Here is a 23,442-nt window from a genome sequence, read left to right as displayed (position 1 = left end):
ACAGAGAGACAGAGACAGAGAGAGACAGAGAGACAGAGAGACAGAGAGACAGGGAGAGAGATGGAATTGTGGGAAAGTAGAGCTACTTTACAGGATCTTATATTTCAAGCTGAAAAGGACCTTGGTGGTCATTTATTCAATCCTCATTTAACATATGGGGAAACCGGCGCAGCGCCTAGAAGGGTCTTGCCTAACATCACAAAAGTAATATGCAACTCCAGATCTTCTGACTCGCGCTCAGCCGGCTGTTCTCTCCAGATGAAGCCTAAATTGGGAGGGGGAAGTTTGCGGGAGCCTATCACTCACCAGTCCACAGGCTGTCCAGCGTCTCCATAGCAGGAGATGGCGGCGGCAACCGGCAGGAGCCCTGCCAGGAGCAGGAGGGTCGCCATGGGGTGAAGAGGTCTGAAACAAGAGGCCAGGGACCTGGGTGGTGGAGGTGGAGTCCCCACAGTGTAACCGTTCTGGCAGATCTGAGCGCCAACCCTGGGTAGAGGGGAGTCTATAAGGCAGCCCTGAGAGGCTCAGCAGGACGTCTGCTGGAAGAGGGGGAAGGCCCCCGAGATGGAGAACTGGCAGTCCCCTGGCTGATCACAAGACTTGGCCCTCGAGATTTCCCCCACAAACTCTCACTTCCCTAAATCACGCCTTCCTCTCCCAGTCACCGTAGTTCAAAGTTTCCTTCCCAGAGGGAGAGAAGAAAGCCGCAGGCCCCGAGACCCCCTGGCCCAGGGGGTTTAAGACCGCGGAGGCAGCAAAGAGAGAAGTTTCATTTTCCTGGGGACAGTCCCCTCTCCTCCTCTTCCCGCCCCCACTGTCCTGGCCCGCCCACAATCCGCCCATTGGATTGTCCAGCCAGACTCCTCCCCCAACTCCTGAGCCACGGCTGTACTATCTCCCTCTACCTCGTTTCTCGGCGTTTTCGTTTTTCAGTCTGTGGAATGGAATTGCCACTCCCTGCTGGCCCACCAGCAGGATCTGCTGCTAGGATCCAGCTAGAGAACCTTTCTGCGCTTCCGGGGTTGAGATTCTGGGACCAGGGACCGCCTCATGAAGCCTCCTAGGGGTGGGGTGGAAAGTTGGTCTTCGGCCACACCTGCTAAGGCTTGGAGGCTTGGCATTTATCACCCTCCCAGGCACCAAGATGGGCAGGAAAATCTCGCCATGGACACCGTTGGTGGATACTTTCTCAACTGGCAAGAGTAGACCATTGGGACTTTGTGAAGGGAAGAGAGAGCTTAGGTATCCCTTCCTCACCACCCTCCTCAGGAGTCCCCTAATTGGGATTTACACTCTTTGCTGCAGTTCTCTATGACCTACCTGCCTTCGCGACTCATTGGGGGCTTTCTTGGCAAAGATATTGAAGTAGTTTGCCGTTTTCTGCTCCAGCTTATTTTACCGATGAGAATGCTGCAGACACGGTTGGGTGACTTGCCCACCCACTACTAGTAGGCGTGTCGGGAGGGATTTGAACTCACAAAAATGAGGCTTCCTGATTCAAGCCCGGTGCTGGCTTTTGCCGCCTAGCTGCCTGGTAACTTTAAAACTCCATACTTGGTATTTTAGGCCCTTCACCTTCTGATTTCCCACGCCCACCTTTTATGCCTTATCTCAAATCATTTGCCCGGGGTAAGGTAGTAGTAGAGAGATCCCTTGAATTTGGAGTCAAAGGCCTGGGACTTAAGTTGTGTCTCTGATACTTACTAGCATATGGTCTGGGGCAAGTGACAGCCTCAGAGGGTCATAGATTTTTGAGCTAGAACAAACCTTTAGAGGTCATTTTATCTCATTTTACTGATGAGGAAACATGCCTAGAAAAGTAACATGGCTTGCCTGGGGTTACACAGGTGGTTAAGTTTTAGAACTGGTATTCGAACCAGGGTCCTTGGACTCCATCAAAGACAATGCTCTCTCCTATATACACCACTTTTCCTCAGCTGAAGATATTTTTAAGGAAATAGTGAAACTGCTGAACACACACAAAGTATGAAGTCTTTAAGTCAGCACTATAATTTATGGTAAGACAATGCCACCGATAGAATGGAAACGAAAGTAGTCCCTGTCCCATTAACACTCAGCTAGGCTCTCAGCTTCTCACCTGTCACTAGTGGCCTTTCACACTAATGAACTTGAAATGAGCGCATCCACCCATCCCTGGAGTTTGTCCTTCATTTGCAGGCTGGCCTACATCAGTCTAAGGGCATGGGAGTAAGGACATTGGGAGTGAGCCACTTCCCTAATCCCCTTTGTCACACAATAAACATTGATTAAGCACATTTACTATCAAGCTTGGTGCTCGAGGTTGAGGGTACAAAAAAAGGAAAAAGATAGTTCCTACTTTCAAGGAACTCTGAGTCTAATGGGGGAGAAAACACATAACGGCTGTGTACAAGCTATGGACAGTCTGTATGTTGACTTCTATTAATAATGACTGTCTCTTGAGACTTCACACAGCACTTTTTTTTTTTTACTATGTTATTTATTTGGGGCAAATCACTTACTTTCTCTGGGCCTCCTTAGGTTGGACTAGATGACCTTTAATGTCCCTTTCAACTGACTCAACATTTGTGATGTTGCTGCCTCATCTCTCCCCACCCCCCTCTTATCCATCCCCTGCTCAGCTGCCAAAGTACTTTTTCCTAAAACCTAAAGTCTGACCATGTCTCCACAGTCCCCCACCAAATAATAAACTAGTCACTCCCTATTGCCTCCTGGGTCAAATATAAAACCCTCCACTTGGTTTATAAAGCCCTTCACAGCCTGGCCCCTTCCTACCTTATCAGGCTTCTTGTACTTTACTCCCCTCCATATATGCCATGACCCAGTTATACTGGACTCCTTGCTATTCCTCTTACAAGACACTCTGCTTTCTTGGCTGTCCCCTGTGCCTGGAATGTTCTCCCTCATCCCCTCTGGCTCCCAGCTTCCCTGGCTTCCTTCAAGACCTAGTTTAAATCCCACCTACTACAAGAGACCTCTCTTGGTTCCCTACCAAGTTGTTAGTGCCTTCCTACCATCACCTTCAATTTACACTATTTATACCACATAAGTACATAGGGTTTGGAGTTTTGTGGGCTTTTTTTTTTTTGCATGTTGTCTCCCTCATTTGAATCTGAGCTTAAGGGCAGAGACTGTTTTTGTCTCTCTTGGCATCCGTGGTCCTCTTTGAGAAAGAAGAACAGACAACACCAATCCTTAGCACTTAGCCTGCCACAGTAGGCTCTTAATAAATGCCAGGATCCTGGGATCTATTTACCATATGAAGTCTATGATCCATTATATGGCTATATGTCTTATCCCACTACTAGATGTGAGCTTGAGCAGAGGCAGGCAGCACTGCCCCTTGGTTAAGCTGTGAAACTACTCTAGCATAATGCTCTCTGTGAACAGAAGGTGATTAATAAAGGTTTGTTGAATGACCAAATGAATGAGTGAATAAATGAATGAATGAGTCAGGCACAAGCTGGGGCTGGGACATCTTGGACCAGGGTCTGAACTGTCCTCCCTGGAACAGTGAGGCAGATACTGGATCTGGGATTTCCTGTACCTGTATCACATGCTCTTCCAACTGAGTCAGGCATATGTTGGGGTCAGGGTTAGGACTACCTTGTCCCCAGATGTTTCCCCACTCTTTGGTCCCCTATCCCCAACAAAGTCAAACCAATCAGAATCACTGAAACTTTATCCAGGAACAGCCAGGAAAAGAAAAAGAGGCATCTTTACAAATCAGGCTCTGGGAAGCCCTACCTAGGACTGTCCATACCATAGGCCTGGGCTGGGGAGGAGAATGCATGTCAAGGAGCAGGCTGGGGCTAGGGGTGAGGGTGGGCTACAGAGCACTAACCATTCACAGCAACGGTCTGGTGATCCCAGGGGAGGACAGCTAGAGGGTTGGTGGGAAGCCTGTGACCAGAGGGGATCCCTTTTGCTGAGCCACAGTGGCATCTGGAGGAGGGAATGAGGGCAGAAGCAGGGGGCCCCAGGGGCAGACAACACTCCCTGTGGATCCAATGCCTGGAGCTGAGGGTGGCTCTTCTCAGCCCTCTGCAAGACATAGCAGCCAGGGAACTGGGTTCAAGTCTATGTACCATTTGTGCCTCTGCTACTGAGTGCCCTGAGCCTGGGCCAGGGTTCTTCTGACTGTGACTCCTTCTGTCTTTGGCTCCTTCCATGATGGGGATCATGGCTCTGGCCAAGGCCTTTACATGTGGTTCCCTCCCTCTGTGGCTTATTCCAGGCTCTGCCTGGGGCTCCATCCACTCTTGGAGGCCAGGCTCAGCCCGTTGGGCCTCACAGGTGGCGTTTCATGTGCAAGGCCAGGTGGTCCGAACGGGAGAAGGCGCGTGAACACAGCTGGCACTGGAAAGGGCGCTGTCCAGTATGCTTTCGGTAGTGCCGGGTAAGCTCGTCAGAACGGGCAAACTTCCAGCCACAGTCCTCCCAGGTGCAAGCGTAAGGCTTCTCCCCTAGAATAGGAAGGAGGTAGATCTATCCTTAATGGGAGGAGGAGCCAAAAACCTCCCTTAAAACTACATTTATTTGCCATCATTGCCGAGGAGATAGACACCCCATCCCTTCCCAGAAGAAAGGTCTGGGGACCTTGTCAATCTGCTTCCACCCTCCAGTCTTAGAGTACGCATAAACCTTCTGCTTAGTACTCATAGACAATGCTAGTGACCTGATGGGCATGGAGACATCACCCCCCTCCCCCCAAATGTATCAGTGACCACCAAGGTATAGGGACCCTCAGGGAAAACCAGTGGGCCCATCTGCCCAATGACCCCAAGGGAACAAACACTAACCCAGATATTCCCAGGGATTATCTGTGGCCCACTCTAGATGCAAGGCCCCTCCGATAATGCCATAAGTAAAGGGATCTCGAGAGAACAATCACGAACCTCTGGTCCCCCATCAGAGCTTCCCAAAGGACTATCAATGTCCCTTGATGCAGAGGGCCTCCTCCCTCCAGACTAGGCTCTTACCCGTGTGGGTTCTTAGATGGGCCTTGAGGTGGGAACTCTTGGTGTAAGTTTTTCCGCAGCCTGGATGTCCACAGGTATGGGCTGCCTGGCGCTTCCGGGCCCAAGGTCGACGACTCCGCTTAGGCCTAGAGGCCTCATCCATTGGCTCAGGGGGTGCTGGAGGACCCAGGAAGGTCAACGGTCCTGGCAGAGGGCTGGAGCTTGGTCCAGGCTCTCTTCGATATAGTTGGAATCGGGCTTGGTAGTGAGGAGCTGGGTAGAAGGCAGAGTATGTGCCCAGCAACCCATAAGGGGTCATCACTGGAGCTGTGGACCCTGTATATCCAGCCCCGGACTGAGGGAAGCTGCTGCCTCCATCCCTAACACAGGAGGCTGGGAATGGGGGTAGCCCTGTCTGGGTTTTGAAACCAGGGCTAGGGCCTGGGGGCAAGGGGTTTGTTCCAAAGGGCACAGCCTCAGTGGCGAGGGGCCGAGGTGCTGAGCAACCCCAGCTTGGTTGCTCTTTAGGATCCTGGTGTTCAGCCACAAGGCCAGGGCCCTCAGGGAACAGGCCACAAGGATGAGTGAGGCAGACCTCAGGCCCTGGCCCTGGTCCTGGCCCTGGTCCTGGCCCTGGCCCTGGCCCAGGGAAGTTGGTGAGGAAGAAATCCAGATCCCAGCAGGGGTCATCAGCCTCTGCCCCTCTGTCCCCTTCAGCTTGCTCAAGCCAGGGCCCTGCGTCCCGATGTTCCTGTTTCACCTGGTAGGACCAGGGACTGGTACCCTGGAGTTCCATGTCCTGAGCCTCATCTACTTGCCACCACTGCCAGAGAGAAAGAAGATGAGGCAACTTCAGGGCACCCCATCCCTGCTCAGGAGAGAGGTCAATCTTCCCACTCTCCAGTCTAGAAAAGAGGTCATGCCTGGGGATCCTAAGAGATAGACTTTCATTTCATCTCTCCATTGCCCATCCCCTTTTGCACCCCAACCACCAACCTATGGAGGAGAGCATTCCTGGGCCCCGGGACTGGAAGGAGCAGATAAGACTGTTATCTGGCACCACATATTGAGATGGTAAGGGGGATGGGGGAGCTGAGGACACATGGAGCTCAAGCTGGCGGGAAGTCCCAACTGTGCCTCAGTTTCCCACTTGGGACCTTAGGGTCCTTTTCCTCTTTCCTCCTCCCTTTCCCTGGATGCAGGTTCAAGGAGAGATAGAACCTTGTATAAGCATATTTGCCCATGCATACTGTCCCTATAGGACCACCCCTCCCAAGGCAAAAGGGGGATGGGATTTTTTGGCCTCTCTCTCTGACTCCATGAAACATACCCCACCTAACTCAGGGCCTCAGTTTCCCCAAGGAATCATGCTTTCTTTATCAGGCCCCCTCCCAGGCTTCCAGACCAAACCAAATCCAAACCAGGTTCACAAGTGCCCAGACCAGCCCTACCTAAAGTCCCCCTTCTCCATCTCCACCCCCATTTCCTAGTACTACCCCCCTTTCCACCTTGTGGCTCCTGGTCTGTGTGTCCTGCAGGGGTCCCAGTCCTAGACTGGCCAGGTTGCTGATGGATGGTAAGGAAAGCTCTGCCAGTGAGACCATTGCAACGGTCAAACTTCTGTCCCCCAAAGCTCAGCCTTCCTTGAACCCTTCTTGCATCTATCTCCATCTGGATATAGGCTCTGAGGGCTCTGGGATCCCTACAGCTCAGTTCCTCTGTCTGCAACTGATTGGCTGAGGGTGGAGACTGATAAGGGGAAGGGCAGCCCCAGGGTCACTATTTCTAGAGACAAACATATCTATTCCTGTGGCTCATGGCTTTCAACCACCCTCTTCAGCTCCTCCCCCTGACACTCTCTGCTCTGTCCACTGCTCAGGGATCAAACCTAGACCCAGACCAAGAACCCCCACCCACCTGCCCATGCACACTTATACAAGTGTAAGATCTAAACCCATACCAAGACTTGCCCCACTCTAGGTTTCAGCTTTGTTCAGGGATGGTCCCATACTCAGACCCAACACCCAGTATCTAGGACCTAGGACTCCAACCCCAGGCCAAGTTCTAGATCAAAGATCCAGACCCAGAACTATACCCTAAGCCACAGATTCCTCAGCTTTCCAGATCTAGGGTCCTTAAGGCCCAGACTCCAAATGACCAGCTGTCCCACATACATACTTCAGACCAAGACAGAGGATTCCCATAGATGCAGAATCCAAGATCCTCCCTCTCTTATGCCCAAGATTCCTTAGAGGATTTCCTATGATGAACCTCTCCAGGGCCAGAGATTAGACCCCTGCTGGGGCAAGGAGGTGGCTTGGGTGGGGAATTTGGGATAAGGCCCAAAGGATTATAACAAAAGCCTTGCCCTATTCTGCTGCCACAGGGACTGGACCTGCTAGCCTTCATGTGCCACACAGGGAAGAATGACTCAGAAAAGAGAAGGGGAATTTAGGAAAGATCAGCATTAGGCCTTTCTTTCCAAGACTGGGACCTTATCAGACCTGGGGGAGGGGCGGGGCTTGGAGTTCCTGGGCCCCTAGGATGACTGTGTTATAGGTCTGTGGGCCTTACCCAGGTTCTAGGCTCCCAGAGGACACGACTGGGTCTCCTCTTGTTTGTTTCTCTCTTTCTATATGACCCACACTTTCACAAAAGTTGCCAATGAAAGCCCACCTCCTACAGGAAGCCTGCCTAGATTATGTATCCCCTGTAGGTGATTCAAGGCTCCCACTCCAACTGGCCCATATCTTTGACTGTGTGTTCATGCATATTGTGGAGGGGGGGACCCCTCAGGAGTAGAAGCAGGTAGATCTCCTCTGTTGCCTCAGAGAGAGAGGGGGTAGGGCAGCACCTACCCACTCCTATCCCTTGCCTCTTTATCTGGTCTTTCAGCTGGGCCTGAAGAGCTGGACGGTTGAGCCTGGATGCCCTGCTATCAGTACATAGCCAGGCAGGGTGATTCTGATTACATTGAGGGGCCACACAGAGGGATCAGCAGGTGTGGCCAGGCTGGGGTAGGAGGGAGTGGGAGCAGAAGGGGAAGTTGACCCTTCACCCCCTGCCCTACCACCCTTCCTGCCCCAGGGTGGGGTTTGTCCCAGAAAGTCCCATCCTTAGTCCTGTCCCTGCAATGACCTCTCTGACCCCCTCACCCCAAACACAGCAGCCCTGATCCCAGCACCTCCCTGCATATGCACATCCAGCAGAGACACTGGGCATGAACCCAACAGCCAAGGGCCCAGGCTAGGGGCAGGACCCTGGAGTCAAAGACTCCTCTCTCTGCAAAACCCTGCCTAGCTTAGGGCCTTGGTTTCCACACTTATAAAAAAGGATTGGATTAGAGCAGTGGTGTCAAACTCAAAGAGAAATGGGTCCACTAATTGTAAGGGCAGCATGTTGACTTGGTTTTAAAATTTAATGTTATCTATATTTAATTGTATTTTTATTTATTTTGTTAAATATTCCTTGATTACATTTTAAACTGGTTAAAACACACTCTGGAGTACAGGCCAGGCTGGGGGCTTGACACTTCTGGAGTGGTAATCAGTGAGGTCACAGATCTGGAAATGTTTTAGGTCTGCACCTCTACCCCCGGTGCTGGAGACACAGAGCAGGGGGAGCTTACCCAGGCTCCTCATGGTACAGGTATGTAGTAACGTATAATCACACCCAATTATCCAGAGCCAGAACACATTCACATCAGTAACATAGAAGAACAATTATACCCAGACACACATCCACAGTCACACCCATAAACAAAGATGGACAGAATCCCACACTCCTTATCACATACAGCTACAGATCCACAATCTCACACCCAATCATGCAAGCAACAATTACCAATACAGTCAATCAAATCGACAAGCATTTATTAAACACATTGACTATGTTGAAGACACATCCCCCCACCTTCTCCATATAGATTCCCCACAACTCTCCTCCTTTCACTGCCAAACAACTTGGAATAACTGTTTCTGCTCCCTCTTCATCCAATTCCTCCTCACTTATTTCTCAACCTCTTGCAATCTGGCTACCGATGCTACAATTCAACTAAAACTATTCCCTTCAAGGTTACCAATGACCTTGAAAATGCTCAGTCTGATGGCCTGGTCTCAATCCTCATCCTTCCTGACTTGGCTGCAGCTTGGGATGTGTCTGTCTGCCTCTCTTTCTAGATATTCTCTCCTCTCAAAGTTGGTAATAATATTACCTTCTCCTGCTTTACTCACTCCTTGTCTGACCTGGATGGATCAGAGGGTATGCACAATTTAATTGCCCTTTGGGCATAGCTCCAAATTGCTCTCCAGAATGGTTGGATCATTAACTGCTTATTTCTGTCAATCAATCAACAAGCATTTGGTTGAGGTTTTTTTGAGGGGAGGGGGTATGTTCTTTCTTTCTTATTTCTTAAAATATTTTCCAATGGGGCAGCTAAGTGGCACAGTGAATAGAGCACCCACCCTGGAGTCAGAAGAACCTGAGTTCAAATCTGACCTCAGACACTTGACACACTAGCTGTGTATCCTTGGACAAGTCACTTAACCCCAATTACCTAGATTTCCCCTCTCCCCAAAAAAGTATTTTTTCCAATTACATGTAAATTTTTTTTAACCATTTAGAAATCTTGAGCCACAAATTCTCTCTTTCCCTCACACCTTCCTTGGAAAGGCAAGCAATTTGATATCAATTTTACATGTGAAGACATGTGAAACATATTTCCATATTAGCCATTCAACAAGCATTTGTTAAGCTGTAATTATGTGTGTTAAGTGTTAAGACAGTGTGTTAAGTGCTAGAGACACAAAGGAAAGCAAAAACATGGCCCCTTCCCTCATGGAGCTCGGAGTCTATGGTGGGTAGGACAGAGATAGCAGACTTTAGCTCCATGATCCTATGATTCCCAAATCCAAATGTGCAGGCCTAGCCTCTCTCTATAGCCAGGAGTTCTGAACACCACTTAAACATCAGCTTCCTCTTTGATGTCTCCTAGGTTCCCCAAACTCAACAAATTTAAAACAAAACCTATCAACCTTCCTCTCTAAACCTGACCCTACTCTGAACTTCCCTGTTTCTGTTGAGGGCACCCCTACCCTACAAACTACACAGGTTCCTAACCTTCGAGTCATCCTAGGCTTCTCCCTCTCCCTCATCACTCCCATATTTGACTGGTTGCTAAGTCTTGTCATTTCTACCACCATGATATCTCTCATGCCTATTTTCTTCCCTCCACTCACATAACTATCACCCTAGTTCAGATCCTTATCCTCTTTTGCTTAGACTATTTCAATATTCTCCTACTTGGCAGAACCAGTAACTAGGGCAAAGCAACAGGGTCCTTTTCCTAGGGCATTAACATTAGCAGGGGAATTATTCCTCCAGCCTTCTTCACTTGTACTCCAGTCTCCAAACCCAGTCCACCACCTACAAATCCCATAATGTATTGTTCCTGTTTCAGGCTGCCTTTCCTCTGCTTTCTCCTATGGTTGAAGATCCTGGTCTTTGAGACATAAGATGGTCTCTTTGGGAGAAAAATCTATCCTCTCTCCTAGAAAAAAATTGCATCACTATATACTGTCCTCTGTGCCATCACTTCCTTCCCACAAATGAGTTCACTCCAGCTGCAAGCATTCCTGGTCATGCAGCAATACCGTATGATGATTAACTGTGCATGACTTTGCTATTCTCAGCAACAGAATGATCGAAGACGTCTGAAGAACTTATGATGAAAAATGATATCTGCCTCCAGAGAAAGAACTTATGGAGTCTGAATGAAGAGCAAAGCATACTTTTTTAAACTTTATTTTTCTTGTTTGGTTTTGGCTTGATTTGTGTTTTCTTTCACATGACTAATATGGAAATACGTTTTGCATGAACGCACATGTATAACCTATATTAAATTGCATGCCTTCTCAAAGAGGAGGTAGGGAAGAGAGGGAGAGAATTTGGAACTCAATATTTAAAAATATACTTAAAACCATTTTTATATGTAATAAGGAAAAATAAAATATTAAGTAGAAAAAAAAGAGTTCCTGGTTATGGCTCTGCTTATTGATCTCCTGGTTTCTAGACTCTTCACTCTTCAATCCATCCATCTTCTATACAGCTTACCAAAATAATCTAAGTTTTGGATCTGACATTTCCCTGATTAATTCAATTCACTAGGTATCTATTAAATGCCTGCTCTGTATAAGGCATTCTGGTAGCCACTAGAAATGCAAAAAAGGAAACCTAGTCTCTGCCCTCCAAGAGCTTATGTTCCATTCCAAGAATACCACTACAACCTCAACCAATCAATCAACAAGCATTTATTAAGCTTTTATTGTGTGCCATGCAATGGGGATAAAAAGACTAAAATTAGTTTACAGTCAAGGACCTTACAATCTATAGGGAGAGAGTATGTACCCAAAAGGCAATATGAAATAATCTGAAGAGGGAGTCCTAACTTGAGTAAGGTAAGGAAATTCAGTTTAATTCATAAGACATTAAGGACCTACTAAGTGTCAAAACTCTGCCAGATGCTAGGAATACAAAGACAAAAATGAAACAGTGCTTGCCTTCAAGGAACTTACATTTTACTGAAGGTATGCCTTAGAAAGCTGGGAAACAATTTTTACAAGTGTTTTTGATAAAGGTCTCATTTCTCAAATATATACAGAACTGAATCAAATTTATAAGACATATCATTCCCTAATTCATAAATGGACAAAGGATATGAACAGGCAGTTTTCAGATACAGAAATTAAAACTATCCATAGTAATATGAAAAAATGCTCTAAATCCCTATTGATTAGAGAAATACAAATTAAAACATCTCTGAGGTATCACCTCACTCTTATCAGATTGGCTAAAATGACACAAAGGGAAAATGATAAATTTTGGGGAAGCTGTGGGGAAATTGGGATACTAATGCATTATTGGTGGAATTGTGAACTGATCCAACCATTCTGGATTGCAATTTGTTACTATGTCCAAAGGGCAATCAAATTGTACATACCCTTTGTTCCAGCAATACCACTTCTAGGTCTGTATCTCAAAGAGATCATAAAAAAAGAACCTACATGTACAAAAATATTTATAGCAGTCATTTTTGTGGCAAAGAATTGGAAATTCAGGGAATGCTGGTCAGTTGGGGAATGAGTGAATAAGTTATAGCATATGAATGTAATAGAATACTATTGTGCTATAAGAAATGATGAGCAGGATGCTTTCAGACAAATCTAAGCAAAGTGAGCAGAACCAGAAGCACATTGTACACAATAACAGCAACAGTGTTTGATGACCAGCTATGACAGATTTAGTTCTTCTCAGCAATACAATGATCTAAGACAATTCCCAGAGACTCATGATGGAAAATGTATCCACATCCAAAGAAGGGAGTATGGAGTTTGAGCACGGACCAAAGCATACTGTTTCACTTTATTTGTTTTTTTTTCCTTTTGTTCTGTTTCTTCTTTCACAACATGACTAATGTGGAAATATGTTTAACATGATTGCACATGTATAAACTATATCAGATTGCTTGCCATCTTGGGGAGGAAAAAGAGGGGCAAAGGAGGGAGAAAATTTTGGAACTCAAAATCTTATAAAAAATGAATGTTTAAGTGGAGGCTAGGTGGTGCAGTGAATAGAGCACTGGCCCTGGAGTCGGGAGGACCTGAGTTCAAATCCAGCCTCAGACACAACACAAAAACTAGCCATATGACCTTGGGCAAGTCATTTAACCCCAATTGCCTTCCAAAAAGCAAAAAATTAAAAAAACATTTTTAAATGAATATTAAAAATTATCTTTTCATGTAACTGGAAAAACTAAAATACTATTTACATAAACAATCAAATTAACCAATAAAAAAATTTTTTAAAGGAAGTGTGCCTTAGTGAAAGTGATTTTCCAAACACTCTTGTTGACAAACAAGACCACAAAGGATGGTGCCAAATTCCAGAACTCTTTAGGCCATTATTAATGAAGTCTGTAGGAACATGGAAACAGCTGGGCAAATCACAGAATCAGCATTTTCAGGGCAGAAGCCTCTTTGGAGGTGGTACCTAAGCTAGGACTTGAAGGAAGACAAGGCTAGAAAAGGCCAAGGTGATAGGGACTTTTATGGAATATGCACATGTTGAGGTGAGTCAGTTCTCTTGGGAACTGTTAACCTGAAAAGTTTGGTTAAAGGAGACAGACAGGCTGTTACATGATCATTGAGCCAGAAGCTAAGTTCTGACTGCATGAACAAAAGAATGAGAAAGTTTAAATACATTTTAGAACCATCCCAATTCAGGATGGCTGTGTCACTCAAATTTGTGATCTCCATATGTTTAATCCTTGTATGAGAAAGGAATTTTCTTAATTGAATAGATGGTATATACAATAAAATAAGAGAGTTGACAAAGTGTTGATTGAAATTATGACTCAGGATATCGGTGTTTTCTTGACCATTAACATTCCACAACACAGTATATGTCCAAAAAAATATTAAGATAAGAAAAAGTCCCATTATTCAAGTTACTGCCTCAGTTTAAGGGTTTCATCCTTAAGGACAATAAAGTCAGCCCCATCTGGCTTTGTTGACATAGGAAGGGGTATTCTCTGAGGTTGCTCAGAGAACAAAGAAGCTATTAGGTCCAGGCGCTTCTTCTGGTTGGTTAGTTCAGGCCCTGGCCCTTATTGAGGTTTATTAATTAATATTAAATTATTATCAGAATCTGTCAGGGAAAAGCTGTCCCTGTCTATACCCCAGGTGAAGAAGTAGCTTGTCTTGGTCTGTCTCCTACTCCAAAATTCCAGCTCTGCCTGAGGCAGGGTTAGGGGTGGGGAGGAGGGAGGAAAAAGTCTGGCTCCCTCCCTGGAGCCCCAGCCCAGGAGGGAGATGGGGGTGGGGGGGGAATATTTTTATGGGAGAAAGGAAGGTAGAGCTTTTGTCCATGGCAGGGAGCATTTTATGTCAGCTCCCTTTGGATTTGTACTGGCTGTGAGACTAACCTTGGATGGGGCATTTAACTTCTCAGCGGCCCAGGTGACTCCATAAATTGTAGAGTAGCCCATTTTGCTTAAGTAATTCTTTGTTACAAAATGAGATGGGGATTGATATTGAGGAGTGATAGTTTTGTTTGCTTTTCAAGTAGTTTTTTAAGTGACTTAGTTTTACTCGGAGGCTCTTCTGACCCAGTATACAATCTTCATTAACCCCAGATCTTGTCAGTGTGACCAAGTCTTAGAATATGATAATAACCTCTAAAGCTTTTAAGCTCATTAAGTTGCCTAGAAGAACTCTTTTCACCAGACCAAATAAACCTAATTCCTTCATTTCCTAAAAACAAACAAACAAACACACCCCAACCAACCAGGAAAATTGAAGCCCAAGAACCCACTGACACCGAGAGATTAGGGGAGTCTTCATGAAGCAGGTGGCACCTCAGTTGAGCCTTCAAGAAAGACAAGAATTGGTGAGAGTCTGGGAGCAGGAGTCTCATGTATAACTCAGAACTTTTGCAGCCTGCCCAGCAATATCGATATCCCCTAAAATGGCATCTACTGTTAAGGATCAGCTGATTATGAATGTCCTAAAGGAAGGACAGGTTCCCCAGAACAAGATCACTCTTGTTGGGGTTGGCACAGTTGGCATGGCACATGCTATCAGTATCTTAACGAAGGATATGGCTGATGAACTTGCCTTAGTTGATGTAATAGAAGACAAACTGAAGGGAGAGATGATGGATCTCCAACATGGCAGCCTTTTCCTCAAAACACCAAAGATTTTTTCTGGCAAATACTACAGCATAACTGCAAACTCAAAACTGGTCATTGTCATGGCCAGAGCATGTTAACAGGAGAAAGCCGTCTTAATTTGGTCCAGTGTAATGGGAATATCTTGAAATTCATCATTTCCAATATTGTTAAATACAGCCCTAATTGCAACCTGCTTATTGTTTCCAATCCAGTGGATATTTTGACATATGTGGCCTGGAAGCTAAGTGGCTTTCCTAAAAACCGTGTTATTGGAAGTGGTTGCAACCTGGATTCTGCCTGTTTCTGTTACCTAATGGGGGAGAGATTTGGTCTCCATTGTTCAAGTTGTCATGGATGGGTCCTTGGGGAACATGGAGACTCCAGTGTTCCTGTGTGGAGTAGTGTGAATCTTGTCGATGTGTCTCTGAAGAATGTTAATCCTCAAATGGGAACTGATGCTGATTCAGAGAATTGGAAAGATGTTCATAAACAGGTGGTTGAAAGTGCTTATGAGGTGATTAAGCTGAAGGGCTACACTTCCTGGACCATTGGCTTGTCTGTGGCAGATCTCATTATGAAGAATATCAAGAGAGTGCATCCAACTTCCACCATGATTAAGGGCCTTATTATGATTAAATGGCATTAATGAGGATGTCTTCCTTAATGTCCCATGTATCTTGGGGCAGGATGGCATTTCAGGTGTGGTGAAGGTAAACCTGAATCCAGAGGAGTAGAGCCGTTTAAAGAAGAGTGCAGATACTCTTTGTGGAATCCAGAAGGAGCTACAATTTTAAAACCCTTTAAAGTGCTGCCATCAAGAGAACATGACAGTGGTTAAGGGGTTATGTATGATGCGCTTTTCAAATAGGTCAAATCATTCCTCTGATTAGTGATTGAACACCAGAAATGTAAAACCTGTGAACACACTCTAGTCTCTTCCTAAAGTTAGAAATGGGGAATAGTACAATGTGACAATTTGTTTAAACTCTGTTGTTTGCATATGATGCTGGATATGACTTAAATAGTCTCAGTACTTGGTGTCAGGCAGAGCCAGTGCCCCACAGGTGTATAAACTCTGCCTTGTATGTAGGTGCTACAGGTTCCGTAGGTCCAGAAGACAACACTCCTGGCTACAAAATACCATACAGCAGTAACTCTTTATTGATGCATTGATTACCTTTGTGCTCCCCTCCATTAGGACTCTACAGCATGGCCCCATGTATCACATTTCCAGAGGACCTGATTTATGTCTACATACACACACACACACACATCAATAGTTGTAAATTTCCATATTATATAAAAAGATCTATATATGTACAACAATGCAGCCAATTCCTCAAGTGTCATACTAACCCTAAATACTGAATAAACAACAAATAACTGATTAAAAAAAAAAAGAAAGGCAAAGAAATTCTGAAAGGCAGAGATTAAGGAGGGAGGGCTTTTTAGCCCTAGAACCCATAAACTGCCTGTGCAAATGGAGGGTGGTAAGAGATGAAGTGTGTGAAGGAAAGACCAGTGGTCTTATTTGACCAGAACCAAGAGTGTGTGAAGGAGCAGATCCTGAAATAAAGCTGAAGAGGGCGAGGAGAGCCAGGGTGCCAGAACTGGACTGAGGAGTTTCATTTTAGCTTAAAGATGATAGGCATCCCCTCAACATTTTTTCGAGGTAATCCCTTCTGTACTAATGGAAAGAATGCTAATGTGGATGAGATACAGAGCTGTATTCCCCACTGGGAGTCCCTTATAACAATAAAATCATAGGGTGAGTATTCATTGTTCTTCCCTTATTCCCCAGGATCCTATTGCGAGCCAGCTCTTCAGAGGCCCGCTACTAATAAAGTATATATTATTTTGGGAAGAAACGTACTGATAAAAAAGGGTTAAAACAGAACCAACACATATTTCTGGTCTTTTTATTGTTGTTGTTCAGTCATTTTTCAGTCATGTCCAATTCTTTGTGACCTCCTTTGGGGTTTTCATGGCAAAGATACTGGAGTGGTTTGCCACCTCCTTTTCCAGCTCATTTGATAGATGAAGAAATTGAGGCAAGAAGGGTTAAGTGACTTGCCCAGGGTCATACAACCAGAATGTGTTGACTTACCCAGGCCTTTCTGGCTTCAAGACCAAGTCCTTTATCCACTATGCCACACTGCCTCTAAGAAGACAAATCTGAATAAGCTCAGCCTGCCCAATAAATTACTCCTAGTGCTTAGAAAAGGGACTGCCATGGCTTCACAAAATGCCCTTTGTAAAAGATTATAGAGGGGGGCAGAGTCAAGATAGCAGAGTAAAAGCAGGAACGTGCTTGAGCTCTCTCTCCAACCACCTCCAATACCTGTAAAATATGACTCTAAACAAATTTTCGAGTTACAGAAACTACAGTGACAGAGAGAAACAAATATCCTGCTGAAGGCAGCCTGGCAGGCCAACAGGGTCTATCGCACAGAACTGGGAGCTGAGCACAGCCGTGAACAGGCCTGAAGGCCCAAACCCAGGGGCAGTCTGACCAGTGGCACAGACCAGCCAGAGCAGACTTCAGGAGAGTGAGTCACTGGCAGCTGTGGCGGTTTCCAGAATTCTCAACCCATAAACTCCAAAGAGAAAGTAAAAAGGCAGTGGGGAACCTTGTTGATCCAGGGTGAGAGAAGAGCATGGTCTGACCCCTGCCTCCAAGGCAGCAGATGTAATGGAGGCTGCAGCTGCCACTTCCAGCTCCTGGCCTAGAGATCATAGGAGGACCAAGTGACTGTCCAGAGGGAATTTGCACTGAGGCAGGATTCTCCTGCTTTGCCCTGCTTGCATCTGGGTCGCAGTCTTGGGTGGTGGTCCTGGGGTGAGGAGCACTGATGTGGCAGAATTTGTTGAGGCTGTGGAAAGAAAATCCTCCTCACAGTTCTGAAGCAGGTGCCTGGAAAAAACTCTGACAACAGCTGTGCAAAACTCCAACAATTTGAGACACAGAACTCTCCACTCTGGAAGCAGAGTTCTACTGTGGCAAAGAGCTCAAAAGTCAAGGAATTGGCTGGCAAGATGAGCAAACAGAGGAAGCCCAATCAGACCATAGAATCCTTTTTTGGAGACAAACAGGATAAAAACACAGAACCAGAAGAAAACAACAAAGTCAAAACTCCTGCATCAAAAGCCTCTAAGAAAAATATGAATTGGTTGCAGGTTATGGAGGAGCTCAAGAAGGATTTTGGAAATCTAGTAAGAGAAATGGAGGATGGGGCGGCCAGGTGGCTTAGAGAGTAAGAGCACCGGCCCCAGTGTCGGGATGACCTGGGATCAAATCTGGGTTCAGATATTTAGCACCACACCCAGAAATAACTGGCAGTGTAACCTTGAGCAAGTTACTTAACCCCAATTGCTTAAAAAAAAAAAGACAAGTGGAGGAAAAATTGGGAAGAGAAATCAAATGATGCAAGAAAATAATGAAAAACAAGTCAATAGCCTGACTAAAGAAAATAAGCACCTTAAAAAACATACTAACTCAAATGGCAAAAGAAGTCCAAAAGGCCAATGAGGAGAAGAATGCCTTAAAAAGCAGAACTGGTCAGATGAAAAAGGAATTTCAAAAATTCACTAAAAAAAATAATTCCTTCAAAATTAGAGTGGAGCAAATGAAAGCTAATGACTTTATGAGAAATCAAGACACTATAAAACAGATCCAAACAAATGAAAGAATAAAAGGCAATGTGAAATATCTCATTAGAAAAGCCACTAACCTGGAAAATAGATCCAGGAGAGATAATTTAAAAATTATTGGACTACCTGAAAGCCATGATCACAAAAAGAACATAGACATCATCTTTCAAGAAATTCTCAAGGAAAATTGCCCTGATATTCTAGAACCAGAGGGCAAAATAGAAATTGAAAGAACTTACCAATTGCCTCTTGAAAAAGATCCCAAAAAGAAAACTCCTAGGAATATTATAGCCAAATTCCAGAGTTCCAAGGTCAAGGAGAAAATATTACAAGCAGTCAGGAAAAAAACAATTTGAGTACTGTGAAAACACAATCAGGATAACACAAGATCTAACAGCTTCTACATTAAGGGACCAAAGGGCTTGGAATATGATATTCCAGAGGTCAAAGGAGCTAGGATTAAAACCAAGAATTACCTACTCAGCAAAGCTGAGTATAATACTTCAGGGGAAAATATGGATATTCAATGAAATAGAGGATTTTCAAGAACTCTTGATGAAAAGACTATAGCTGAACAGAAAATTTGACTTTAAAATACAAGAAGAGAGAAGCATGAGAAGATAAATAGGAAAAAGAAATCATAAGGAACTTATTAAAGAAGAACTATTTACATTCCCACATGAAAAAAATGATAATTGTAACTCATGAGAATTTTCTTAGTACAAGGATAGTTGAAGGGAATATATATGTGTGTGTGTGTGTATAAATACATATATGTATGTATAGGAGGGTATATGTATGTGTATATATGTATATGTGTATATGTGTGTACATGTATACATAGATAGAGGCACAGGATGAGTTGAATATGAAGGACTGATACCTAAAAAATACAATTAATAGGTGAGAGAGGAATATATTAGGAGAAGGAGAAAGGGAGAGATAGAATGGGGTAAATTATCTCACATAAAAGAGGCAAGAGAAAACTGTTACAATGGAGGGGAAGAGCAGAAAGGTGAAAGGGAATGAGTCAACCTTACTCTCATTGAATTTGGCTTAAGGATGGAATAACATACACACTTAGTTGGGTATTTTACCCTATAGGAAAGTAGCAGGGAAGGGGATAAGATGAGTGATGATAGAAGGGAGGGCAGATTGGGAGAGAGGGTAGTTGGAAGCAGATGCTTTTGAAAAGGGACAGGGTCAAAGGAGAAAACACAATAAATGGGGGGCAGGATAGGATGGAGGGAAATATAGTTAGTCTTTCACAATATAATTACTATGGAAATGTTTTGAGTAACTACACATGTACAACCTATATTGAATTACTTATCTTTCCAATGGGGGTGGGTGAGGAGGGAAGAAGGGAAAGAATCTGGAAATCAAAGTTTTAAAAACAAGTGTTAAAAATTGTTTTTCACATGCAACTGGGAAACAAGATATACAGGCAATGGGGTATAGAAATCCATCTTGCCCTACAAGAAAGTAAGGGGAGGATGGGGGAGAACATAAGAGAGAGCAGAGTGTGGGAAGGGGTGTTCAGTATGCTTGCTATACTGGGGTGGGGGATAGGGGAGAGACGGGGAGGAAATTTGTAACTCAAAATCTTGTGGAAGTGAATGTTGAAAACTAAAAAATAATAAATTTATTAAATAAATAAATGATTATAGAGTTCTATAATTTCATTCACAGGACTATTCTCTCCATTGGTACAGAAGGAATTACCTCAAAAAACGCTGAGGGGATGCCTATTGTTTTTAAGCAATAATGAAACTCCTCAGGCTAGTATTGGCACTCTGGCTCTCCCAGCCCTCTTTATTTCAGGATCTACCTGGATTTGAGGTGGTCCATGAGAAAAGGGTTTTGGGTGGTCCATGAAAAATGTAGAGGAAAACATCCTCTATATTTTTTGAGGACACCCCCCCAAATTCTTTGGCATGCTCACGAGTTGCAGGCTATGCAGGCCTGCTGTACTCCTTCACACACGCTTGGTTCTGGCCAGTTGGAACAATTAGCCATTCCTTTCTTCACATACTCCATCTCCTACCACCTTCCATTTGTACAGGCAGTTTATGGACTCTGCGGCTGAAAAGTCCTCCCTCTTTCTTTCTTCTCCCCCTCTGCCTTTCTTTAAGGCTCAACTGAAGTACTGATGGGGATTCGATGTGAACCCCCAAAAGGAAATGACCATGTCTTTGGGATCTGAACCCCAAAAAAGGAAAAGCCCCTGGCCCAGTTCCCTGGTGTTTGCCTGGGGGCAATTAACAAAGTTAATTAACTGACCTTTCATTGTCTACATTTGGTCCCACCCTAGATCACCATTCATCTAGACCCCTTCTCTGTTCCCAGTCTTTCTGTATATAAAATTCACCTTCCCTCCATTAAGGTGCGCAGATTCAATCTGGCCCACTTGTCAATATAAGCATCACAAATGCAGAGATTCCTTACTAGTCTAGCCAAGGCTCAGATTCTTTAAGAGTCTGGCCAATATGGCAGATTTTTAGAATAGTACCCACCCTCTATTTGTGTTTTAATAAACCTTGTCTTTGGCTGAAAGAAGGCTTGGGTCAAATTCATTCAGGCAGGACCTGTGTGTCGCTATTTCAGGGTTCCACCACCCCTAAACCTCAACAATACCACCTCCTTCATAAAGCCTTCCTTAATCTCCCCCATTATTGGTTTGCTTTCTCTTGCTTCAATGTTCCTTGTTGGTAGCTTTTTTTTTTTTTAAGGCCTATTGATACTTAAAAAACAAACATAACTGTCACTCCTGAATACCACCCCCATCCCTCTTTGTTGTCCAGTTGTGTTCTATTGTTCGTGATCTCATTTGGAGTTTTCTTGACAAAGATACTGGAGTGGTTTGCCATTTTCTTCTCCAGCTCATTCTACAGATAAGGAAACTGAGGCAAATGGGGTTAAGTGACCTGTCCAGCTAGTATATGTCTGAGGCCAGACTTGAATTCATGAAGATGAGTCTTACTGATTCCAAGCCAGTGTTCTATGCACTGTGGCACCACCTACAAAGCAAAACTCGGCATTAATTGACTTCATCTGACAACACATACCTTCTACACCTGTAGTCCACCACTCCTCAATCAGTCAATCAATACTTATTAAACACCTATTATGTGCCAGGCACTGTGAAAGAAACTCCCTGACCTCAAAAAGCTTGTAATCTAGTGGGAAAAGACAAAACACAAAAGGCATCTGGACAAGGAAGAAGGAAGCTTGGGGGAGGGAAAGGAATGGTGTAAAAATCAGAAAAAGTCTCTAGCTAGTATAGCCAAGTGAGAAATAAGAAGATGCTTAATGAAGGATTTGGAATTCATGGCTCCACCCTCCAATCTGATGGCCAGAGGGTGAGGTACCAAGGTGGTTGAGATCTTGAAGGATGATGGTATTTTCCCAATTGTGAGCTTGAGGGAGTGGGAGCTGGAAGAAAAGTCAGAGAAATTTCATAGTGTTTCTCAGTAGGAAATGAGGACTCTTCTGAGAGGAGTGGTCCTCCCCAACTTTCTTTGTATTATGGCAGCTAGTGGATATCACAAAAAATAGTTCTTGGCCTTGGAGTAAGGAAAACCTGAGTTCCAACTTACTTTGTCTCAGACACTTGTTGTTGAGCCTTCATTTTCTTTTTTTTTTTTTTTTTAAGCGATTGGGGTTAAGTAACTTGCTCAAGGTTATACAGCCAATTATTTCTGGGTGTGGTGCTAAGTATCTGAGCCCGGATTCGATCCCAGGTCTCCTGACTCTGGGGCCTGAGCTCTTACTCACTGTGCCACCTAGCCACCCCTGTGCCTTTATTTTCTAAGAGGACCAGTTCACTCTCCAGTGAATTGGATTTAAGTGAGGCAGAGGTAGGCAAAGCTGTCTGCCTCACTTTCGCTTTCAGAGTCATCAAAGTCCAGTGGCAGGACAAAAGTCAAGAAGACTGGCAATGGCCCAGGATGCAGTGGATGACCTTGGCATCTTCAATGTCTGACTAAGCTCTAAGCTCACAACACCTGCTGAAGTCACCTTCCTGACCCTTGGAACAAACTATTCTCATTTGTCCATTCTGATGGGGGAAGTCTTCACATGCTTGGAGTAGATGTCCCCCTAATTCACTGGGGGGGGGGTGAGGCTTGTTGGAACCTGGGTAGGCCATCTGCTGAGATGGGAGGCAGCAGCCGGTTAGAGTTGGGTAGAAGGTGGACACCAAAGACGGATGAGCAGTCCTGAAAAGGACTCAGCAGCCCTCACACCAGAGGTGCTAGTCCCCCCTGAACCGCATGTGCCCCGCGATGCTTATTATCCTTGTGCTCCCCACCCCCAATCACTTGACCTTTTCAGCCTCTTGTTTCCTCTTCTACAAAGTGGGAATAAGAGCACCTACGTCACAAGGCTGCAAGGATCAAATGAGAAAACACTTATAAGGCACTTTGCAAACCTTAAGGTGTTATTAATGTGTTAGCTGTCATCATCATCACCCTCCTCCTCCTCCTCCTCCTCCTCATCATCCCTAGGAAAATGAAAACTGCTTGAAGGCAGGTCCTGTTTTATTTGCCTAGTCTCTCGGTATCTCGGTGCCTAGCAGAGTGCCTTGCCCTTAGCGCTGCTGGCGTAATTGAATGGAACTGCATTTACCTTAATAATGACCCGCACTGCACATCACATTCGGACGTGCAATCAATTACGTCATCCTTCTCAGGTTCCCGGAGACTCTCCCCAGTCCCTGGGGTGCCGGGGTGCAGACCCCGCCTCGGGGCGCCTCTGATAGTGACTGAGGGAACCTCCAGGGACCTGGGAGAAGGAAAGGCCTGGAGGCCAGAGCCTCCGAGCTCCGACCCCTCCAAACCCCCGCACGTCCCCACCCCCAGTCTTCATTTGCTCTGTTAGGGCCGGGGTCATTCCCACGAGAGGCAGAACACCGGGGAGCAGGGCGCCCCACAACACACCCACACATCGGACCAATGAGAGTGAAAGTCAAAGGTTAGCTCTCGGGATGACCAATCCGAGTGGAGCTCTGCTCTCGGCTCGCTAAGCTTGTTAAAGAGGCATGCTCAGTCTGCGGGCGCTGTTAGGCTTCACCAGGGTAAGGTCTGGTATCTCTCGTTTAAG

General features: G+C 45.2%; 2 protein-coding genes and 1 pseudogene across 2 annotated transcripts in view; 1 reads left to right on the top strand and 2 right to left on the bottom strand.

Moving 5' to 3' along the window:
• DNASE2 (deoxyribonuclease 2, lysosomal) overlaps positions 1–1,439 on the bottom strand; it is a 5,610-nt gene extending 4,171 nt beyond the window's left edge. The window contains exons 1-3 of the mRNA XM_069082957.1: positions 1,321–1,439; positions 906–1,060; positions 307–405 (exon numbers count right to left, since the gene is read on the bottom strand). Coding sequence (XP_068939058.1) covers positions 307–392 — 86 coding nt within the window. The 5' untranslated portion in view covers positions 393–405; positions 906–1,060; positions 1,321–1,439. The remainder of the gene's footprint in view (positions 1–306; positions 406–905; positions 1,061–1,320) is intronic.
• Positions 1,440–3,228: 1,789 nt separating this feature from the next.
• Positions 3,229–6,605, bottom strand: KLF1 (KLF transcription factor 1). Its single transcript, XM_069083199.1, has 3 exons — positions 6,470–6,605; positions 4,983–5,784; positions 3,229–4,466 (listed from the first exon to the last, which is right to left on the bottom strand). The coding sequence occupies exons 1-3, from the start codon at positions 6,563–6,565 to the stop codon at positions 4,291–4,293; spliced, it is 1,074 nt and encodes a 357-aa protein (XP_068939300.1). The 5' UTR covers positions 6,566–6,605; the 3' UTR covers positions 3,229–4,290.
• Positions 6,606–14,476: 7,871 nt separating this feature from the next.
• Positions 14,477–16,385, top strand: LOC138157566 (L-lactate dehydrogenase A chain pseudogene; annotated as a pseudogene).
• Positions 16,386–23,442: the final 7,057 nt, after the last annotated feature.

Source organism: Petaurus breviceps, unplaced genomic scaffold (assembly GCF_028583685.1).
Source record: "Petaurus breviceps papuanus isolate PSGF00001 unplaced genomic scaffold, PetGlider_PUasm1.0 172, whole genome shotgun sequence".
NCBI classification, from domain to species: domain Eukaryota; kingdom Metazoa; phylum Chordata; class Mammalia; order Diprotodontia; family Petauridae; genus Petaurus; species Petaurus breviceps.
Note: the sequence above shows the minus strand (reverse complement) of the source record. Positions and strands in the feature narration are given on the sequence as shown.

Bases quoted from the DNA above. Each gene is read 5' to 3' on its own strand.
- KLF1 (XM_069083199.1), bottom strand. From the start codon at position 6,565: ATGGTCTCACTGGCAGAGCTTTCCTTACCATCCATCAGCAACCTGGCC. The intron at 5,785-6,469 runs GTGGAAAGGGGG...TCTCTCTGGCAG, and splicing joins CACAGACCAGGAGCCACAAG to TGGTGGCAAGTAGATGAGGC. The intron at 4,467-4,982 runs GTAAGAGCCTAG...TTCCTATTCTAG, and splicing joins CCATCTAAGAACCCACACGG to GGGAGAAGCCTTACGCTTGC.